General features: G+C 40.5%; 1 protein-coding gene across 2 annotated transcripts in view; it reads right to left on the bottom strand.

The window, feature by feature from the left end:
• Positions 1-20,872, bottom strand: part of SLC39A12 (solute carrier family 39 member 12) — an 82,285-nt gene extending 61,413 nt beyond the window's left edge. For both annotated transcript variants that reach the window (XM_056519208.1, XM_056519209.1), the window contains exon 1: positions 20,533-20,872. In XM_056519208.1, coding sequence (XP_056375183.1) covers positions 20,533-20,793 — 261 coding nt within the window. In that variant the 5' untranslated portion in view covers positions 20,794-20,872. The remainder of the gene's footprint in view (positions 1-20,532) is intronic.
• Between the last annotated feature and the right edge of the window lie 217 nt (positions 20,873-21,089).

Raw genomic sequence — 21,089 nt, 5'->3', positions numbered from 1 at the left:
GTAGCTCCGGCTTGGAGCAATCAAACCCCGATCGGACGCCACGGACACAGGTAAGGAGACCTCCCCCTGCGTCCCAGCTGTTCGGAACATCGCGATTTTATCGCGATGTCCCGATCAGCCCGACTGAGCTGCCAGGAAGCGTTTAGTTTCACTTTCAGACACGGCGGTCAACTTTGATCGCCGCAACTGAAGGGTTAACAGCGCGTGGCACAATGATCGGTGCCGCGCGCTGTTAGCCCAGGGTCCCGGCTATGAGTAGCAGCCGGGACTGACCCGGTGTGATGCGGGGTCACAGCGTGACCCCGTTTTAAACACCGGGAGCTGGGCTCAGGACGTTCCGGTATGTCCTGAGTCCTTAAGGAGTTAAAGGGGTACTCCGCCCCTAGACATCTTATCCCCTATTCAAAGGAGAGGGAATAAGATGGCTGATCACGGGGGTCCCACCACTTGGCTGCAGCACCCCAGACATCTGGTGCAAGGAGCGAACTTTGCTCCATGTCAGAGGACTGTTTAGAGCATCAGGTGCAGCATTGGAGGCTTGTGACATCAAGGCCACATCCCGCTCGTGACATCACAGCCACACACCCCCAATGCAAGTCTATGGGAGGGAGCATGACGTCCGTCATGCCCCCTCCCATAGACTTGCATTGAGGGGGCATGGCCGTGACGTCATGTTCCTCTGATGCTGCACCTGACGCTTTAAACAAACACCGGGTGCAGCAGGGAGATGGCGGGGGTCCCCAGCGGCGGGACCCCCGCGATCATACAACTTATCCCCTATCCTTTGGATAAGGGATAAGATGTCTAGGAGTGGAGTACCCTTTTAAAGGGGTATTCCAGGATTCTTTTTTTATGGGTAGCTCAGTGGTTAGCACTGCTTTTCACCCACCCACTGCAGCATAGCCACACCCCCTGAAGAACATGTGACTTATTTATCAAAACTTACCCAGAGGAAAAGTTACTGAGTTGCCCATAGCAACCAATCAGATTGCTTCTTTCATTTTTCAGCAACTTTTCCTCTGGACAGGTTTTGATAAATCTCCCCCATTGTCTTTTGCCGCATGGAACACTGGGAGAGGTCAGAGACAACAGTAAAATAAAAAGACTTGCACTCAAGCACTCCAGGGTGTGTGTCCAGTGCATGATAATGGGACAAAGCAGCGCACAGAGATAATAGAATCATAATAGCTACTTGGCCAATAGATAATAGAACACAATATTATAACTTGTAGAGATGAGCGAACATTTGAAAAATTCGATTAGGCTTATTCGCCGAATTTTTCAAAAAAATTTGGTCCAATCCGAATTTATTTGCGGAAAATCTACATTAAAAATGGCTATTTATGGACTACAGAGAGCCTCAATAAGGGTATAGAACACTTTGCTTTGTTCTAACATGCATATGGAGTGTGCTGGGGTAGTGAAATAATACTGTTATTCAGTATGACATGTAGATTACAGGCAACAATTTTAGAATCACTGCCGCAGAGCGGCACAATGATAGAGCCTGGAGGTGGCATCAGTATGAGGAGACCATACAGTGGCTGAATGACACAGTGTGGAGGTGTTGGCAGCATGAGGGGAACATATAGTTGCTGAACGACACAGCGTGGAAGTGGCGGCAGCATGAGGAGACCATATAGTGGCTGAATGACACAGCGTGGAGGTGTTGGCAGCATGAGGACACCATATAGTGGCTGAATGGCACAGTGTGGAGGTGTTGTCAGCATGAGGAGACCATATAGTGGCTGAATGACACAGCCAGGAGTTGGCAGAAGCATGAGGAGACCATATAGTGGCTGAATGACACAGCCTAGAGTTGGCAGAAGCATGAGGAGACCATCGAAATTTAAGATTTTTAAATAGAAATTAAAGATTTTTACATTGAAATTGAGGATTTTCACATTGAAATTTTAACTCCCAAGTTTTAGTGCCCCGGGCCCCTGCGTGTGTGTACAAAAGACCAAATTTAACAAGGAGTCACATTTCACATGGCGGCACAATGACAGAGCCTTGAGATGGCATCAGTATGATGAGACCATATCGTGGCTGAATGACTGCCTGGAGTTTGTGGCAGCATGAGGAGACAATATAGTGGCTGAATGACACAGCCTGGAAGTGGCTGAATCATGAGACCATATAGTGGTGGAATTGCACAGCCTGGAGGTGGCTGAATCATGAGGAGACCATTGAAATTTAAGATTTTGAAATTTAAGATTTTGAAATTGAAATGAAGGATTTTTGAATAGAAATTTTAACTCCCAAGTTTTAGTGTCCCGCTGTTCGTTGTGAGTACACAGGACCAAATTTAGCAAGGAGTCACATGGCAGCACAATGAGAGAGCCTTGAGGTGGCAGCAGCATGAGGGCCATGCAAACAGGTGAGTCTGTGGAACCCACCGACTCTTGACTGGGGGTGTTAGCTGTCACTTGGGATGAAGTGGATGACCGAGTGAACCGATCAATCACAGCTGCTGGGTTGCTGGTCGAGACAAGACTGCTAGCTGACACCAGGAGCTCAGACCTCTCGCTGCGACTCCGGCTGCCACACGCCCCTACTCTGCTGCGACATCTGCCTGCGCCTGATGAATTTAGGCCTCTGCCACTCCACTGTGCATGTCCTGGCACTACTCTTCCTTAACATACTTATTGCGTTTATGAGGGGAGTACAATACGCTTCACTACTCTTAAAACAGTATTTCTCTAAAACAGCAGCAGGTGTGTACTATTGGCTGTCCTTTCACAGTATGTAGGCCCTTGACAGATTAACAGGAACAAAATAGTACACTACTTAGATGTAGGAATGTGGTATGCATGTACGAGGGCAGAAAAATGCTTAATAAACGTATTGGCATAAAACACCAACTGGTGTATGTAGGCCCTTGACAGATTAACAGGTACAAAATAGTACACTACTTAGACGTAGGTAAGTGTTATGCACTTATGAGGGCAGAAAAATGCACTACTGTTCGCTTCAAAAATTATTTGAATAAAACACCAGCCGGTGATGACTTTTGGCTGTCCTTTTACAGTATGTAGGCTCTTGACAGATTAACAGGCAGAAAATAGTACAGCACTTAGATGTAAGTATGTGGTATGCACTTATGAGTGTAGAAAAATTCGCTACTGAGGGCAGAAAAATGCACTACTGTTCGCTTCAAAAATTATTTTTAGTAAAACACCAGCCGGTGATTACTTTTGCCTGGACTTTCACAGTATCTAGGCCCTTGACAGATTAACAGGTACAACATAGTACACTACTTAGATGTACGTATGTGATATGCACTTATGAGGGCAGAAAAATGTGGTACAGTACACTTAAAAAAAAATTATTTTTGCACAACACCAGCAGTACACAACAGTGATGCAGCACAAAAAAAGCTGTGTACTAAACGCAAAATTGCACTCTGTCAAAGACAATTAGGAAGGGACTACTGGGTATTATACCATCAACAGACTAGTTTAACCAGCAGATGATTTGTTGTGGCACAAAGACACAGAATTGCACTGAAAAATTATTCCTGCCTCCTCTGCAAAGGTTTATGAAGTTGAGGCAGCTTGTTGAAATGTATGAGGAAACACACAGCTATCTGCCCCTCTCTGTAATACAATGCTGAAGAAAGTGACTGGTAGGTTTATGGCTGCAGTAAAAATCCTTTTCAGTGAAAAAAACACTTCTCTGTCCACCAGAAAGCTGATGTGACTAGGATGTGAAACGCTGCTGGAATGAGCTTTTCTGTGTAACACACACACACAGCGATGTCCGTCCTATCTCGATGCAGTGTAATGAATGAAATGAAGAGCTGCAAAATGGCTGCCAAATATATTGGGCTTTGACATCACAGGGGTGACTGGCTACTGATGCATCCTGCATGTGATTCAGGGTCATCCTGCCTACTTCCCTTCCCGCCTCGCCTTCCCACCTTCCCAACGTTCCTTGCCCCATGTACTGACTTGTGGATCTGCCAATTTAGATGCCCTGGAGCCTGGACTGCAGTAAATGGAGTTTAATGAAGTGATTTGCGCAATAGAATCACAGTGATATTCGCATTTGTTGCGAATATTTCATGAAATTCGTAACAAATTCTGGTTCGTCAGCTTCGATTCACTCATCTCTAATAACTTGGCATTATGGGCTCAAAGGCTGAAGAAATAAAGTTCCTAGAATACATTCTTTTTTTATATATATAACAGTGTAGCCTCAGATACCCTGATTCTTACAATGCTTTTATTTTATTGCTATGTTTCTCCATTGCCAAGATAAAGGGATTGACTATCTTAACTGTAAATAGTCTACCAAAAAGTAAAATTTGATCATTGATTTTGGACTTTCTTTTGGTATATATTGCTTGCATAGTTTTTTGCCTGTGCTGTTTTGTGCATATTTTTTTAGATTTTTCGCAACACCAACACAAAAACACACTTCAAGTGGTCCATAAATTTGCAAATCTACACCAACCCAAGCAGAACTCTAGAAAAAGACTTTAGTGTACTTGTGTGAAATTTACCACTCATGGTGCAAACTTTTAATACATTTTCCTCAACTCCACAAAGGACCAAGGACCAATTATAATCTCCCCCCCATCCTATATATTGTGTGAACAGAGGAGCAAAGTTACAAAGGAAAAACAGCATTGGAATAAGGCTACAAAATTATATATATATATACCAAAATTACACTACTATGCCTTGTTGACTATTAAACAAACAGCTGATCAGTATGGATGCCTTAAAGGAGAACTCCAGAATATAAAAATTGGCCTCCATACTGCCGGCAGTAAAAAAAAATAAAGATGTACATACCTTCCTTTGCTCTCCCGGTGCCTCCGGTAACCCACTTCGGTCTCCGCCGCGATCCTCTTTCTGGTTTCCGGTGGTCGGCGAGTCATACTGCACTCAGCCAATCACCGGCCGCAGCGAAGTCCCAACTCGGCCGTCGATAGGCTGTGCGGCAGTGTGACGTTTTTGGCCCCGGCAGTATGGAGGACAATTTTTTTATTCTGGAGTTCTCCTTTAAGATAGACCCTCCCTATCTAAGGGATAGGCCATTAATATTATGGCGCCTTAAAGGGGTTATCCAGGAAAAAACTTTTTTTTATATATCAACTGGCTCCTGAAAGTTAAACAGATCTGTAAATTACTTTTATTAAAAAATCTTAATCGTTTCAATACATATGAGCTTCTGAAGTTAAGGTTGTTCTTTTCTGTCTAAGTGCTCTCTGATGACACGTGTCTCGGGAAACGCCCAGTTTAGAAGCAAATCCCCATAGCAAACCTCTTCTAAACTGGGCGGTTCCCGAGACAGGTGTCATCAGAGATTACTTAGACAGAAAAGAACAACCTTAAAGAGGTATTCCAGGAAAAAACTTTTTTTATATCTCAACTGGCTCCAGAAAGTTAAACAGATCTGTAAATTAGGCAAAAAACAGAGATATCAATGTCCGGCACTGCTGCTGACCACCGAAAAGGACCTGGATCTAGGATGAATAGGAGTAATCCCCGAAGCTGAGGTAGTGCTCTGACTTGTGAGACGAGTCAAATACAATGTGCAAGGAGAAGGTGAAAAAGTCGGCAGACTCACCAAGGCTTCTTTTTTCAGGGTTGCTTCTTTATTAAATACTCACATACAAAACTTTGTGCGAAAGGGGAGAGAGGATCACATGGAGGGGGGTATTCACTGTCTGGCGACAAAATCTGTTTCACTCGGTAATCGAGCTTCTTCTGGCCATGATTGTTAGGAACACTGTGCTGCTTCTTATACAGGTGGGTACTCAGGTTCAATCACTTAGAACCTCCCATCTGTCTTGACGTAAGACTTCAAGGCGTTGGCTTTTAATCCAGCCCTATAACGCCTTTACTATGTCAACGTCATAAGAATCCAGCGTATAATAATATCAATGGAAGGGATGGGGGAAAAAGTGCATTAAAAACAAAGTACATTAAAAACAAGGTGCATAATCTATCTTATCATTCAGGCCTATAGGGCCTGTTGCTGATGTACGAATTATCCAGTGAGTTTCTCGCTGCAACAGTAAGCGATCTGTATCTATCCCCAGTCTGGGTTTAACTCTCTCCACGCTGGAGAAAGTTAATACATCAGACTTCCCTCCGTGAACTTCCACCATATGGGATATAAAACGAGGAGCTCCTTTTAGTGTGCGAAGCGAATACATATGTTCCCTTATTCTCGCACAGAGCTGACGAATCGTTTTCCCAATATAGTGGTAGCCACAGGGGCAGAACATAACATAGACTACATATTTTGTTCGACAAGTTATTAGATCTGTAACAGTGTGTGTTATGGATCCCATGCGCATCGTTTTCAACTCAGCATTATATTTACAAAAATTACATGTTCTACAGGCGTAGTTCCCCTTTGGTGTCAATTGTTCTAGCCACTGTGTCTCTTTCTTAGGAGGCATCATTCTACTTTTTTGTAGTATATCTCCTAACGATTTATTCTTTCTATATGAGATAAGCGGTTTACGACTAGCTACTTCTTTCAGATCTGGGTCTCCTTCTATTATATGCCAGTTACGTCTGACTGCCTGTTCTATGACTTCATTGAGTGGTGAATTTTGAAAGGTGAATGCAAAGCGTTTTTTAGTGGGTACTGATTCTTTTTCTTTTTTGGTGTTCAGAAGGGATTTTTCTCTGGCACTTATCTGCTCGTTTGCGACCTTCTTTTATTAAGGTCCTCGGATAGGACCGTTCCAACAGGCGCTTTTCTAGATCATCTGCCTGTTCCCCATAAATCTCATCCGATTCATTGTTTCTTCGTAATCTCACAAATTGTCCGTAAGGGACACCCCTCTTCACTGAGTCTGGGTGAGAACTACCATAGTGAAGAAGGGTGTTCCTTGAAATAGGTTTTCTATAGCCTTCGCTGGTGAGCCTCTCTCCATGAACCCTAAGTTTTAGGTCTAGGAACTCTAATGATGTTCCCCCATATTGCGAGGTGAAGGACATATTCACAGAGTTAGTTGTGTTTAGATATGTGACAAAGTCATGAAATTGTACCTCTGAACCTGACCATGCTATAAGAATGTCATCCACATATCGCATGTATAATTTGATACATGCGATATATGGATTATTGGAAGAATAGACGATCTGGCTTTCCAAAACGGCCAAAAATATGTTTGCGTACGTGCAGGACACCGGGGTACCCATCGGGGTCCCGGTGTCCTGCTTGTACCACTGATCAGCAAACTTGAATGTGCTGTTCGATAGAAGGAAGGAAAGGGCTTCCTCTATGAACAGAATAAATTCGTTAGATTTATTCGACCATCTTTGGAAGTCTTTCATAGCTCCTATACCCGCCTCCGACGGGATGCGGGTATATAAGCTAACAACATCAATGGAGCATAAGCTCCAACCCGGTTCCCAAGTCATTGTTTGAATATTCTGTAAAAGATGGAGAGTGTCCTTAATGTAAGCTGGTATAGATGGAAGAAGTGGAGATAGTAACCATTCTGGATAGTGGGATAAATATTCGGTTACAGACCCCATTCCCGAGACTATCGGACGTCCCGGGGGTGGGGTCTGCTCTTTATGTACTTTTGGAAGATGGTACCATGTTGCCGGTTTAGGTGAATCAGGTATTAATCGTTCTGCATTCTTTTTTGATAGCATCCCTTGCTCTACAAATTTGTGTAAAAGTGTAGTAAGACCTTTTAAAATTTTTGGTGTTGGGTCCGTTTTAAGGGGGGTGTAAGTAGACCTACCACTCAATTGCCTTTCGGCTTCTAGTGTATACATGGTCTTATACATTAATACGACACTCCCTCCTTTATCAGCCCTAATAATAACTAGGTCTTCTCTCTTTTTTAGAGCGTTGAGAGCTATTTGTTCTGCAGTTGACAAATTGACAGGGGTTTCTCTGTACAATATAGACCTGACGTCTTGTAATACTGAATTCTGAAATAAATCCAGTTGTCCTCCCGGGGGTATCGGGGGGTTAAATTTGGACTTTTTACCCTTGGTGAAGGCACTCCGACAGTGCCCAGGCTGGGCTCTGTTCGCAGGGTCTTCAAAATCATAGGCTAACATTTCAATACATTTCTTTTCCATTAATGTACATTCTGTGGGAAAAAAAACTAAACCTCAAATTATACATGCGATATGTGGATGACATTCTTATAGCATGGTCAGGTTCAGAGGTACAATTTCATGACTTTGTCACATATCTAAACACAACTAACTCTGTGAATATGTCCTTCACCTCGCAATATGGGGGAACATCATTAGAGTTCCTAGACCTAAAACTTAGGGTTCATGGAAAGAGGCTCACCAGCGAAGGCTATAGAAAACCTATTTCAAGGAACACCCTTCTTCACTATGGTAGTTCTCACCCAGACTCAGTGAAGAGGGGTGTCCCTTACGGACAATTTGTGAGATTACGAAGAAACAATGAATCGGATGAGATTTATGGGGAACAGGCAGATGATCTAGAAAAGCGCCTGTTGGAACGGTCCTATCCGAGGACCTTAATAAAAGAAGGTCGCAAACGAGCAGATAAGTGCCAGAGAAAAATCCCTTCTGAACACCAAAAAAGAAAAAGAATCAGTACCCACTAAAAAACGCTTTGCATTCACCTTTCAAAATTCACCACTCAATGAAGTCATAGAACAGGCAGTCAGACGTAACTGGCATATAATAGAAGGAGACCCAGATCTGAAAGAAGTAGCTAGTCGTAAACCGCTTATCTCATATAGAAAGAATAAATCGTTAGGAGATATACTACAAAAAAGTAGAATGATGCCTCCTAAGAAAGAGACACAGTGGCTAGAACAATTGACACCAAAGGGGAACTACGCTTGTAGAACATGTAATTTTTGTAAATATAATGCTGAGTTGAAAACGATGCGCATGGGATCCATAACACACACTGTTACAGATCTAATAACTTGTCGAACAAAATATGTAGTCTATGTTATGTTCTGCCCCTGTGGCTACCACTATATTGGGAAAACGATTCGTCAGCTCTGTGCGAGAATAAGGGAACATATGTATTCGCTTCGCACACTAAAAGGAGCTCCTCGTTTTATATCCCATATGGTGGAAGTTCACGGAGGGAAGTCTGATGTATTAACTTTCTCCGGCGTGGAGAGAGTTAAACCCAGACCGGGGATAGATACAGATCGCTTACTGTTGCAGCGAGAAACTCACTGGATAATTCGTACATCAGCAACAGGCCCTATAGGCCTGAATGATAAGATAGATTATGCACCTTGTTTTTAATGTACTTTGTTTTTAATGCACTTTTTCCCCCATCCCTTCCATTGATATTATTATACGCTGGATTCTTATGACGTTTACATAGTAAAGGCGTTATAGGGCTGGATTAAAAGCCAACGCCTTGAAGTCTTTCGTCAAGACAGATGGGAGGTTCTAAGTGATTGAACCTGAGTACCCACCTGTATAAGAAGCAGCACAGTGTTCCTAACAATCATGGCCAGAAGAAGCTCGATTACCGAGTGAAACAGATTCTGTCGCCAGACAGTGAATACCCCCCTCCATGTGATCCTCTCTCCCCTTTCGCACAAAGTTTTGTATGTGAGTATTTAATAAAGAAGCAACCCTGAAAAAAGAAGCCTTGGTGAGTCTGCCGACTTTTTCACCTTCTCCTTGCACATTAGATCTGTAAATTACTTCTATTAAAAAATCTTAATCCTTTCAGTACTTATGAGCTTCTGAAGTTAAGGTTGTTCTTTTCTGTCTAAGTAATCTCTGATGACACGTGTCTCGGGAAACGCCCAGTTTAGAAGAGGTTTGCTATGGGGATTTGCTTCTAAACTGGGCATTTCCCGAGACACGTGTCATCAGAGAGCACTTAGACAGAAAAGAACAACTCAACTTCAGAAGCTCATAAGTACTGAAAGGATTAAGATTTTTTAATAGAAGTAATTTACAAATCTGTTTAACTTTCTGGAGCCAGTTGATATATATAAAAAAAAGTTTTTTCCTGGATAACCCCTTTAACCTCTTAAGGACTCAGCCCATTTTGGCCTTAAGGACTCAGACAATTTAATTTTTACGTTTTCATTTTTTCCTCCTCGCCTTCTAAAAATCATAACTCTTTTAAATTTTCATCCACAGACTAGTATGAGGGCTTGTTTTTTGCGCGACCAGTTGTCCTTTGTAACGACATCACTCATTATATCATAAAATGTATGGCGCAACCAAAAAACACTATTTTTGTGGGGAAATTAAAACGAAAAACGCAATTTTGCTAATTTTGAAAGGTTTCGTTTTCACGCCGTACAATTTATGGTAAAAATGATGTGTGTTCTTTATTCTGAGGGTCAATACGATTAAAATGATACCCATTATTACATACTTTTCTATTATTGTTGCGCTTAAAAAAAATCCAAAACTTTTTAACCAAATTAGTACGTTTATAATCCCTTTATTTTGATGACCTCTAACTTTTTTATTTTTCCGTATAAGCGGCGGTATGGGGGCTCATTTTTTGCGCCATGATCTGTACTTTTTTTGATACCACATTTGCATATGAAAAACTTTTAATTAATTTTTTATAATTTTTTTTTTAATAAAATGCATTACAAAAGTAGGAATTTTGGACTTTTATTTTTTTTTTTGTTCACGCCGTTCACCGTACGGGATCATTAACATTTTATTTTAATAGTTCGGACATTTACGCACGTGGCGATACCAAATATGTCTATAAAAAATGTTTTTTACGCTTTTTGGGGGTAAAATAGGAAAAAACGGACGTTTTACTTTTTTATTGGGGGAGGGGATTTTTCACTTTTTTTTACTTTTACATTTTTTTACATTTTTTTTTACACTTGAATAGTCCCCATAGGGGACTATTCATAGCAATACCATGATTGCTAATACTGATCTGTTCTATGTATAGGACATAGAACAGATCAGTATTATCGGTCATCTTCTGCTCTGGTCTGCTCGATCACAGACCAGAGCAGGAGACGCCGGGAGCCGCAAGGAGGAAGGAGAGGGGACCTCCGTGCGGCGTTATGAATGATCGGATCCCCGCAGCAGCGCTGCGGGCGATCCGATCATTCATTCAAATCGCGAACTGCCGCAGATGCCGGGATCTGTATTGATCCCGGCATGTGAGGGGTTAATGGCGGACGCCCGTGAGATCGCGGGCGTCGGCCATTGCCGGCGGGTCCCTGGCTGCGATCAGCAGCCGGGATCAGCCGCACATGACACGGGCATCGCTCCGATGCCCGCGGTTATGCATAGGATGTAAATGTACGTCCTGGTGCGTTAAGTACCACCTCACCAGGACGTACATTTACGTCCTGCGTCCTTAAGGGGTTAAGACCCCTTGTGTGGGCCAATTTGTTTTAAAACTAAACTGTTAAAAATTCAAAATATTTTTGAAAAAAGGCACCTGTTTTGTTTTTTAGGACAAAAATCCCACATGAATTTTGTAGCTAATTTAATGAATTGTTAAAAATCAAAACAGGAGACAGTTATTTGAACATATTTCCTCTAAATATGGGGAAATGTGACCTATACAGAATCCATTTTCTAAACATATCCTCCCACTGCAGCATGAAATCATAAAATCCACAGATGTCGCATTATGCCACTTCGGAAATGTGAGAAGAAAAATATGACAATGTAATCTGTTTCCAGCATATGTAATATAATGAATAAAAAACATAAATGTGTAATGTTATATCTAATTCAATTACCAAACTACAGAAAACAAATAGATTTTTCTTAACCGAAAAAGTTGTTTCTAAATTTAAAAACCATGACAAAAAGAAATCTAATTAGATGCATGAAATTTCTGAAAAATGTGTTTATCTGTTTGTTTATCTTAATAGGTCTTTGCAGACTTTGTAGATTTAAAAAGACTTTGACTAATCATGTTGGTCTTTGTCTGGAGTAAAAATTGGGTGTCATGAGTGAAGACTGAGGGATAGAATAACACCAGGTTAAAAGAGAAATGATGGATGCAATGCTGTAAACAGGAAGATGGTCTATATATATATATATATATATATATATATATATATATATATATATATACCCCCCCCCGCATGATGGCCTTTTTTTGTGTTTTTCTTCAAAATTGTTAGTGTAGTGACTTGGGACGTGGGTTGCGAGCTTGCGAATTCTGGCCAAAATATCAACTAATACCTCATGTTTATCATATGAATATTTAGTCAGAATATGCAAAGCAGCTCTCACACCACCTTCTCAGGTAGCATGCCCTCGAATCAGCTTTAGCCCGTGGAGTGCTAATGGCCTTTTTGAATCTCTGTACACCGGAAGCGGTGCCCCACCCAGGAGTTCATTAGGGACTGCCGCAGGTTTATCAGGAGCCTGCTCAAAGACTATTCCATCTTGGACAGTCTGGCCATCGATGAAGAAGATGAGTGAAGACTCCTTTCCTTCCCCCATGTCCCCCTGAAGATGTAGCCCATTAGTCTGGCCCTGTGATCCGCCCCCCCCGCCCTACCCCCACACAGTTGCCCACTCCCCCATGCCCCCAGCCCCGACCCATAGCCCACGCCCCTACCCCGATCACAAATTGTATTGTTTGGTTTTTTCGATTTCTTGTGCTTTTCTCTTACAGGATTGAGTGGAGTGTTAGAGTAACATGCCGTGTAATGTGTAGCTTAGGGAACCTTTGCTGTGTATCGTACTGTCATGCTTTGTGTGATTGTAATTTATTGTATGACTTGTAATGACTGAATGAACAGCTGTCTGTAGATGGGTCTTCTTCCCTTTTGGGGAAATTTCTGGCTTGGCCTAAAACCTAATCAGTTTTTGAGACCCAGTATTTGGAGCTAAAGCTGATTCTAGGGCATGCTAGCTGAGAAGGTGGTGTGAGAGCTGCATTGCATATTCCCTTATATATATATATATATATATATTTATTTAGTTTTGAGATGTGGTCTGGCCTTGTGATGCTGGGGGAGCCTGGGTTGTCAGTGCATTTGTGGGGTGCACATGAAAGATGCTGGGCAGCCCGCCTGATTGAATAGTATGGGCATCACCGTTGTAAGCCAGCATGGTGCACTACACATTATCATGGTACTGGCACCCTGTATATTGCCTTATCTGTGTGCAACTATAACACTAAGCAACCCCCCCCACCTCATGAATAGGAGGCATGGGATTGGTTGTTCATCACTATTTTGCACCTGTGCATGCTCCCCTTATATAGCATTGTGGGTGATCTTCATCATAATGGAAATAGGTTTCTAGCCTTCTCTTGTATCAGTAACCAGTAACCAGCCTTTTTTCTGTGATTTTTTTTACTTCACTTCTCCAGTCCCAGAAACAAAGAGCTTTCCGAGACTGGAGACGCAGCTCCGCATAGAATGGGGGTGCTGCATGGAGATCGCAGGGGGTCCCAGCGGCATGCATCTTATTCCCTATCCAAAGGATGTCTTCCACACTGGCGATCAAGAGAAGGCAGAGCTACTGAATGGGTTCTTTAGTTCTGTATATATGAAGGAAGAGGGAGGAGCTGACGTAGGCCTGGCCGGTGCTGGTAGCATATTATGTAATGTACTTGAACTGGCTTACTGTAGATATGATCCAAAGTAAGTAAAAGTAAATGTAAGCAAATCTCTAGGACCAGATTGGATTACACCCAAGAGTTCTTAGAGAACTAAGTTTCTGTACCCTTGTCCATTATATTTAGAGATTCTCTAATGTCTGGTATTGTACTGAGGGACTGGCATAAGGCCAATGTGGTACCAATCTTCAAAAATGGCTCTTGGTCTTCCCCAGGTAATTATAGACCAATAAGCTTAATATGCATTGTGGGAATTTTTTTGAAGGACTCATTATGGACTACATACAGGAATACTAGTATTATAAGTGATTCCCTAGTATTATAAGTGATTCCCTGTCAAACAACTAGACGTTAACCAAGTTGCCATCAAAGAACCAGTAAAACCTGTTCGGCATTCCTGCCGAAGCAGGAATGCCACCGGGCATGGTAGGGAGGTGAGGAACCTGATGGCCATACACACCTCCTCTAGGAGGGACACCCAGAAGGGATACCGCACCCTGACCAAATCCCAGTGTACATAAAAAGAACACAATTGTGAGCACAGTGACAAAAAACATATAAAATAAATAAGTGGATGTGCACAGTGTGATACTGCCCACACATCCGGCCGGATCTATGAAAATTCCTCTGCAGATCAAGAGCCAAAAGGCTGGAATGCTAGAGGTAAGTGCTCAGAAGAGTGAGAGATGAAGTGCGGGCTGCGTGCCATCTGTCAAGTGGGGTTGCTACTCCCAAGTGTGTTTCGGCACCATGGGGTCACAATTAGAGTCACCCAGGGCACTTTTGCACCTCGGCCTTTGCTCTAACCAAACCTTAAAGGGGTACTCCGGTGCTTAAACATCTTATCCCCTATCCAAAGGATAGGGGATAAGATGCCTGATTGCGGGAGTCCCGCAGCTGGGGACCCCCGGGATCATGCACGCGGCACCCCGTTTGTAATCAGACCCGGAGCGTGTTCGCTCCAAGTCTGATTATGGTCGACCGCAGGGCGGGCGGCGTGTGATGTCACGCCTCCGCCCCCATGTGACATCACGCTCCGCCCCTCAATGCAAGCCTACGGGAGGGGGCGTGATAGCTATCACGCCCCCTCCCGTAGGCTTGCATTGAGGGGCGGAGCGTGATGTCACACGGGGGCGCAGGCGTGACGTCACACGCCGCCCGTCCTGCGGTCGACCATAATCAGACTTGGAGCGAACACGCTCCGGGTCTGATTACAAACGGGGTGCCGCGTGCATGATCCCGGGGGTCCCCAGCTGCGGGACTCCCGCGATCAGGCATCTTATCCCCTATCCTTTGGATAGGGGATAAGATGTTTAAGCACCGGAGTACCCCTTTAAGGCGAGATCCAAAAGATACAGCTGGCTCTGGTACACCTGCACCATTCTGTGTGGTTCCTGTATCCTGCCTTGGTGGTTTTCCACACCGCTAACTAACAGGAAGGTACTACACTTGATCTTAGCCAAAAGTCTGAGAAGCCTTGACAGAGGAATGGCTGTAGATGAAGGTGGGTATTTCCGAATAATGTGGTGGTATGTGTTTTTTTACTTCTTTTTTCATGGATGGTTTTTTAACTCACTGCACCAAATTAGCAAAAAGGAGCAAATCGGGCTATAAATTTGGTGCAATTTCAGAAATGACATATGCCATATGTGTGAATTTTTCAGGTGATGGTTCAAGGAAGCTTTTTCAGAGGTGATTCCTTGTGTGTTACTGCAAGGAAGTTTAGCAGCTTCATTGTGAATGTACTTTATTTTACATTTCATTTTACATCTTTTCATTAGCTCACAGGGTTATAAATCCAATGAGGGGAAGGGGGCGTGTCCCTACCTTGTGGTGGTAGGATGTGATCAGTGCAACTGCTCATGCAGCCTTGTCCATGAATCATCTCTTGTCCATGACTCATGGACAAGCCCAAATCTGCTACACGACTAGTTAGTGTCCCAGTACGTATGAGGACCCCTAGTGGTGGGATTCTGATTAGCTATTTTCTTGATAAACTACTAGAAAATTGTGAAACAAACATATTACAAAAGGTATCTAATTTGCATCCATAAAAAACAATTTTAAAGTAATAATTTGGATAACCATGTTAACAACTATGGCTTGTAAACTTAATTGCACCAAATATCCAGACTATTAGGCATTTCCATCCTAACCATATTGAAAAGTGGTTTTAAATTTTCAAAGTTATATATATATATATATATATATATATATATATATATATATATATATATATACATATATATATATATATATATATATATATATATATATATATATTTATTTTTTTCAAATAACAAGGTGATCTGCTTATATTAATGAGTAATTTCAACAAATTTTTGTAATGCATATTTTCTATGCCAGTATTTTATGGAGGTGATTTGCACATTTTAAAGGGTTTGCGCCAAATTTTGTGCCGTTTTAAAAAGTCGCATTTTTATAAATTCCTGACCACTGCAAAAACCTGATCACAGCCAAACACAGGTATATGCGTATCTGAAAAGTCGCAATAAACACACTGCGCCAAAATATTGTGACAATTATACCCAAGAAAACAAGGGTAAAATGCTTCATAAATACCCCCCATAGTGGTTTTGGATTTTGCAAAAGCTTTTGATACTGTCCCTCACGGTCTTTGAGTTTGAAAATTTTGGTTTGTAATTAGATTGAAAACAGGCTTATGAATTGTACCCAGGGAGTGGTGGTCAGTGATTCGTACTCTGATTGTTTCCCGGTTATTAGTGGGGTACCCCAAGGTTCAGTATTGGGCCCATTCTTGTTTAATTTTTTTCATTATTGATATAGAGGATGGGATTAACAGCTCTTTTTCTATCTTTGCAGATGACACCAAGCTTTGTAGTACGGCGCAGTCTATAGAGGATGTGCATAAGTTACAAGATGACTTGGATTGACTGTCTGGGCATCCTATTGGCAAATGAGGTTCAATGTGGATAAATCTAAAGATATGTATCTGGGTTTTAAAAACTACTTGTAGATCATAGACTGTAGAATAGCATGCAATGTCAGGCAGCCACTTCTATGGCCAGCAGAATATTGTCATGTATCAAAAGAGGCATGGATATAATACTACCCCTTTATAAAGCATTGGTACGGCCTCACCTGGAATGTTCAGTTTTGGTCATCAGTTCATAAAAGGGACATTGTGGAACTGGAAAGGGTGCAGAGAAGCGTGACCAATCTAATAAGGGGCATGGAACATCTTAGCTATGAGAAAAGAATAGAAGAATTTTTTATTTTTTTTGTCTTGATAAGAGATGTTTAAGGGGGGATATTATCAATGTATACATGTGCATATATGGCCTATACAAAAAATATGGGGAAAAACTGTTCCAGGTTAAACACCCTCAAAGGACCAGGAGTCACTACCTCCATCTAAAAAAGAAAATGTTTAGTCTCAAGGGGTGACAACAAGCCTTCTTTACCATAAGTAGTGTGACTTTATTGAACAATCTACCTCAGGAACTGGTCACAGCAGGAACACTTGAAAGCTTCAAAACAAGGGTAGATACATTCTTAGTACAAAATAGCATTAAAGGGGTATTCCAGGCCAAAACTTTTTTTTATATATCAACTAAAACATAAAACAACAAACCTTCCCCTTCATCCAACCCTACCCTTTCTTTTCAATTCCATGGTTGCGCTTGATGGCCATATGTCTTTGTCAACCGTACTAAATATGTAACAATATGCTTACCTAAAAAAAAGAAACGTTTTTTTTCAAGAAAAATTTTGCTTAGTTGACTTCTTTCCAATGACTAAGGTCTTTATAATACAGATCAGTGTGTGCATCCTGTGCTTGTGGGATTAAAAGAGTAATGTTTTTCCTTAAGGGGAGTGCCATAAAGATGTGTAGAGACCTACAGGCCATTGACACCACCTTTTCTTAGGCTTTTCCTTCAAGTCAGTGTTTTACTCCAACCAGGAGTCTTGGAAACTAACTGGGAATGTGTTAAGCAAAAGAGCTCTTCAGAATGAGAGAATACCCATCTGTAGATAGATGTTTCGAGGGTTTTGCCATTCATCAATACAGAGCAGGGTGTATGTTAGATAGAAAGAGGCTTATCATCATAGACTAAAGGAGCAATGTTTCTCTTTAAGGAGAGTGTCATCATAATGTGTGGAGACTTTCTGGGAAGAAAGGATATGCAAATCAGTTCACACACCACCTTTTCAGGAGACTGTCCCTTCAATTAGTGTTTCACTCCAACCAGGAGCCTTGAAAACTGTCTGGGAATGTATTCCAAGCCAGAGATCTCTCCAAATGGAAAAAGAGCTTTGCATACTCCTGTTAGTTTTTTAGACTCCAGGTTGCAGTAAAACACTAACTTAAAGAGAAGGGATAAACCATTAATATCTGAAATTGGAGAACCCCTTTAATGGTTTGTATGATATATCTGTGCTTGAAAGTTTTTTTTTGTCTCATGTAAATAATCATTACCATTATTTATTGAAAAATTGTACAAAATTATTTTTTCTTTTTTACTATAATATCATTTGGGTTTCTTTCCTAATTGTTGTAATCGTTTTAAAGTGTTTTAAAGTTTTTTCATACTAATGAAAGGAAACATCCTTTTTTGGATTTAAAGACCTAACAGTAGTAATTTTGAACATCTGTTGTTACAATGTATCAACTATTGGTCAAGAGTAGCCAAGCTTTTCCAATACTTGAACTGTAAATCCTAAGCAAGCTAATCAGTGGCCTAGGTAGTTGTACGACATAGCTATACCTTCTTCATACATGATGACCGTGTTTTTTTTCCTCGTGTTTTAAACTAGAGTATATATTGACCATCCAATGGGTGGAACACAAACTAGCAGTGGTTGAGACTGGTTCTCTCCAAGGTCTACCTGTAGATTACAGTCTACTACTCGACAACTACTGGTCTAGGAATTTTTCTATGAGTTGCTAATATATACATGTTTTCTTGCTGATATCAAACCTTCTCTCATCAAAATATTACTTCTATGACTTATAAATGCAAAACATAAGGACTAAATATTCCATCATACAGGCTCCCTGGGTTTGCCATTAGACTGAAGTCCATGCTGTTTTTTTTCGCTCACAGAGGATTTCCAAGACTAGATGTAAATTTAGCCTATTTTTAAACTTCTTGATGAAACACACAATATATTAGAAAATGTTATAACATTTCATTATACAATGATTAAGCTTTATTAACATATTACTATAAAGAAGATCTAAGTGGGGGAATTTATCAAGGCTGTAAAATGTGTGACTTTTTGTTTGTCATTTTGCATGACCTATACTACTTTTAGGAAAAGGAGTGTGGGGTTTTAAAGGAAGAGTGTTGTCTCAGTGACCCAGTTTCCTCAAGACCTAAGGGGAAATTTATCGAGGCTGTATTTTTATATTGGGCAAAAATGTGAGACTTTCAGCCATTCTGCAATTTTAGGGAAAAGGGGGTGGGGCTTAGAGGGAGGGGCATTGCCTCAGTGAATCGACAGATTTGTCATGATTTATTACAAGATCTGTCAGAAATCTACTTCAGCTTGGAGCTGGTGTAGATATCTAAGCCAGACTGTATGTGAGATAATCTTAATAAATCTGGTGCTTCTGAAGCCAGCCTTCTTTAACTTGAGACTGTTGTCTATGATGTCAGTCTTAATAAATTCCCTCCAATTTTTTTTTTTTTTACTTTGATGGCCATACAAGAGGAATTATATGTTTGGAGTTCTTTTAATCCCTGTGTCAGACACCATCCATCCCACAGGACGAGCACTAGAAGTAACACAATGTACTTTGTTCCTTTAAAAATGCTATGGGTATGCTCCATGAGCCCACTTATTTGGCAAAGAAGTAAAGTAAACTCTTTAGTTGATTATTGCCTCATAGGTAGATAGATAATAACAGTGTTTTCCCTTTTCTTTTGTTTCAACAATTTCAACAATGAGAAGAATTAGCATATTCATGAGCTTTTCTATTTCAGAAGTTCCAAAAAATGGCTAAAATTCCCTCAAATTATCTGACCTTTTGTTACAATAACAATAGATATATTTATATAGACTTTCCCCACTATCTATGACTTTGAGTAATAGTCTGTAAATCCTTAGTAAGTTTTAAAATGTATTATATTCTGTAGTTAAGGTTGGAATACAACAAGTACTATAAAAGGAACGATTATTGAGTAAGTTTTTACATAAGAAATGATTGATCAGTAATGTTGGTTGTAATAATTATTAATATTATTGTAAATACTTTCCCCTTTTAAACAGTAATAATATATAATATAATATATCAAATTTTACAAAACCAAATAAATTCATAAAGACAATTTAGAGCTTCTTCTTTTTTCTTTTTAAATGGATGCCATACTTATTTTTATGCCATGCAAAAAAGTTCTTGAACAAACAATGTTCTCCCAAAATGATTTGCTTTGTAATTCAAAAGCTTAAGTTTTCTCTCTAAACTAGGTTTAACTCAAGTTCTTTAGATGTTCAGTGTTGCTGAACTGAAGATAAAATATTCCGAGCACGTATGCTAACACAATAACCATGGTGTGGCATAAAGAATGCTGATGGAATACTAATCATTTGTGCCAACATACTTACTTTTAAATAAAGTTACTACTATATAGAAACTATTTTGTCCTGCAAGTATATTACATTTTAGTTTAGTTAATACTCTCTCTGTGTTTCTGTTTATATAAAAAATAAAATAAAATTGTGTGAAATTACCCAATTACAAAATACTCATTTCTTTTAAACTCTCATTTGGCAGAAATAAACAGACATAATTAAGTAAATTAAATGTAATTAACTAAAAAAACTAAATAATTAAAAAATATAATTAATTAATAAAATTTTTACTAAAACACCAACCTTATAAAAAAAGTAAAAAAATAAACAAATCTAAATTCGAATCTAAAAGTGTAAAGTTGAAAACTATAGACTGAATAATAGCAATATTTCTATAAAAGCATTTGGCGCGCTAGCTTTCATGATTTACTTACTGACCCGATCACAACTTTGCTGTCTTCCATTTAAATTGCTTGGACATTCCACCTTCTCTAACAACAATGTTAAAATCTCTTTTGAGCTGTTCCTGCGAAGATCTGTTTCATTCCCAGGCAAAAAAGTGTGAAGAGTCTGCAGAAGTCCTCTGGAGCTGTAGGTCTGGTTGGTTTCCTCATGGCGGGATTCAGCATGTGCTTCCATGTAGAGTAGATAAAATAAGAAGAAAAATGCTATAATGCAGAAAGGATGCTTCCTCCACATGATGACTCCTATGTTGGAAATTAAACATCCACAGCATATAGAATCCCAGTGCTAGCAGTGCGGTATGAAGACTTTAAAAGGTAATACAAACAAGCCTGCTAAGTAGAATGACTGCAATGTGTTTTGAAGGAATTTATTAATTGGTTCACTAAGCTGATTTGCAGTGACAAGCTGCTTCTAGACAACGGGGGGTCTGTGCAGAGTTTACTGCATGAAACAGCCAAATTAACAACCATCAAGGCATATAAAATGATGCAGCTTTTTTTTGTCAAAGAAAAAGTGGACACAAAAAGTAA

The sequence above is a fragment of the Hyla sarda genome, chromosome 5 (assembly GCF_029499605.1).
Source record: "Hyla sarda isolate aHylSar1 chromosome 5, aHylSar1.hap1, whole genome shotgun sequence".
Taxonomy (NCBI): Eukaryota; Metazoa; Chordata; class Amphibia; order Anura; family Hylidae; genus Hyla; species Hyla sarda.
This window is presented reverse-complemented; position numbering and strand designations above follow the sequence as displayed.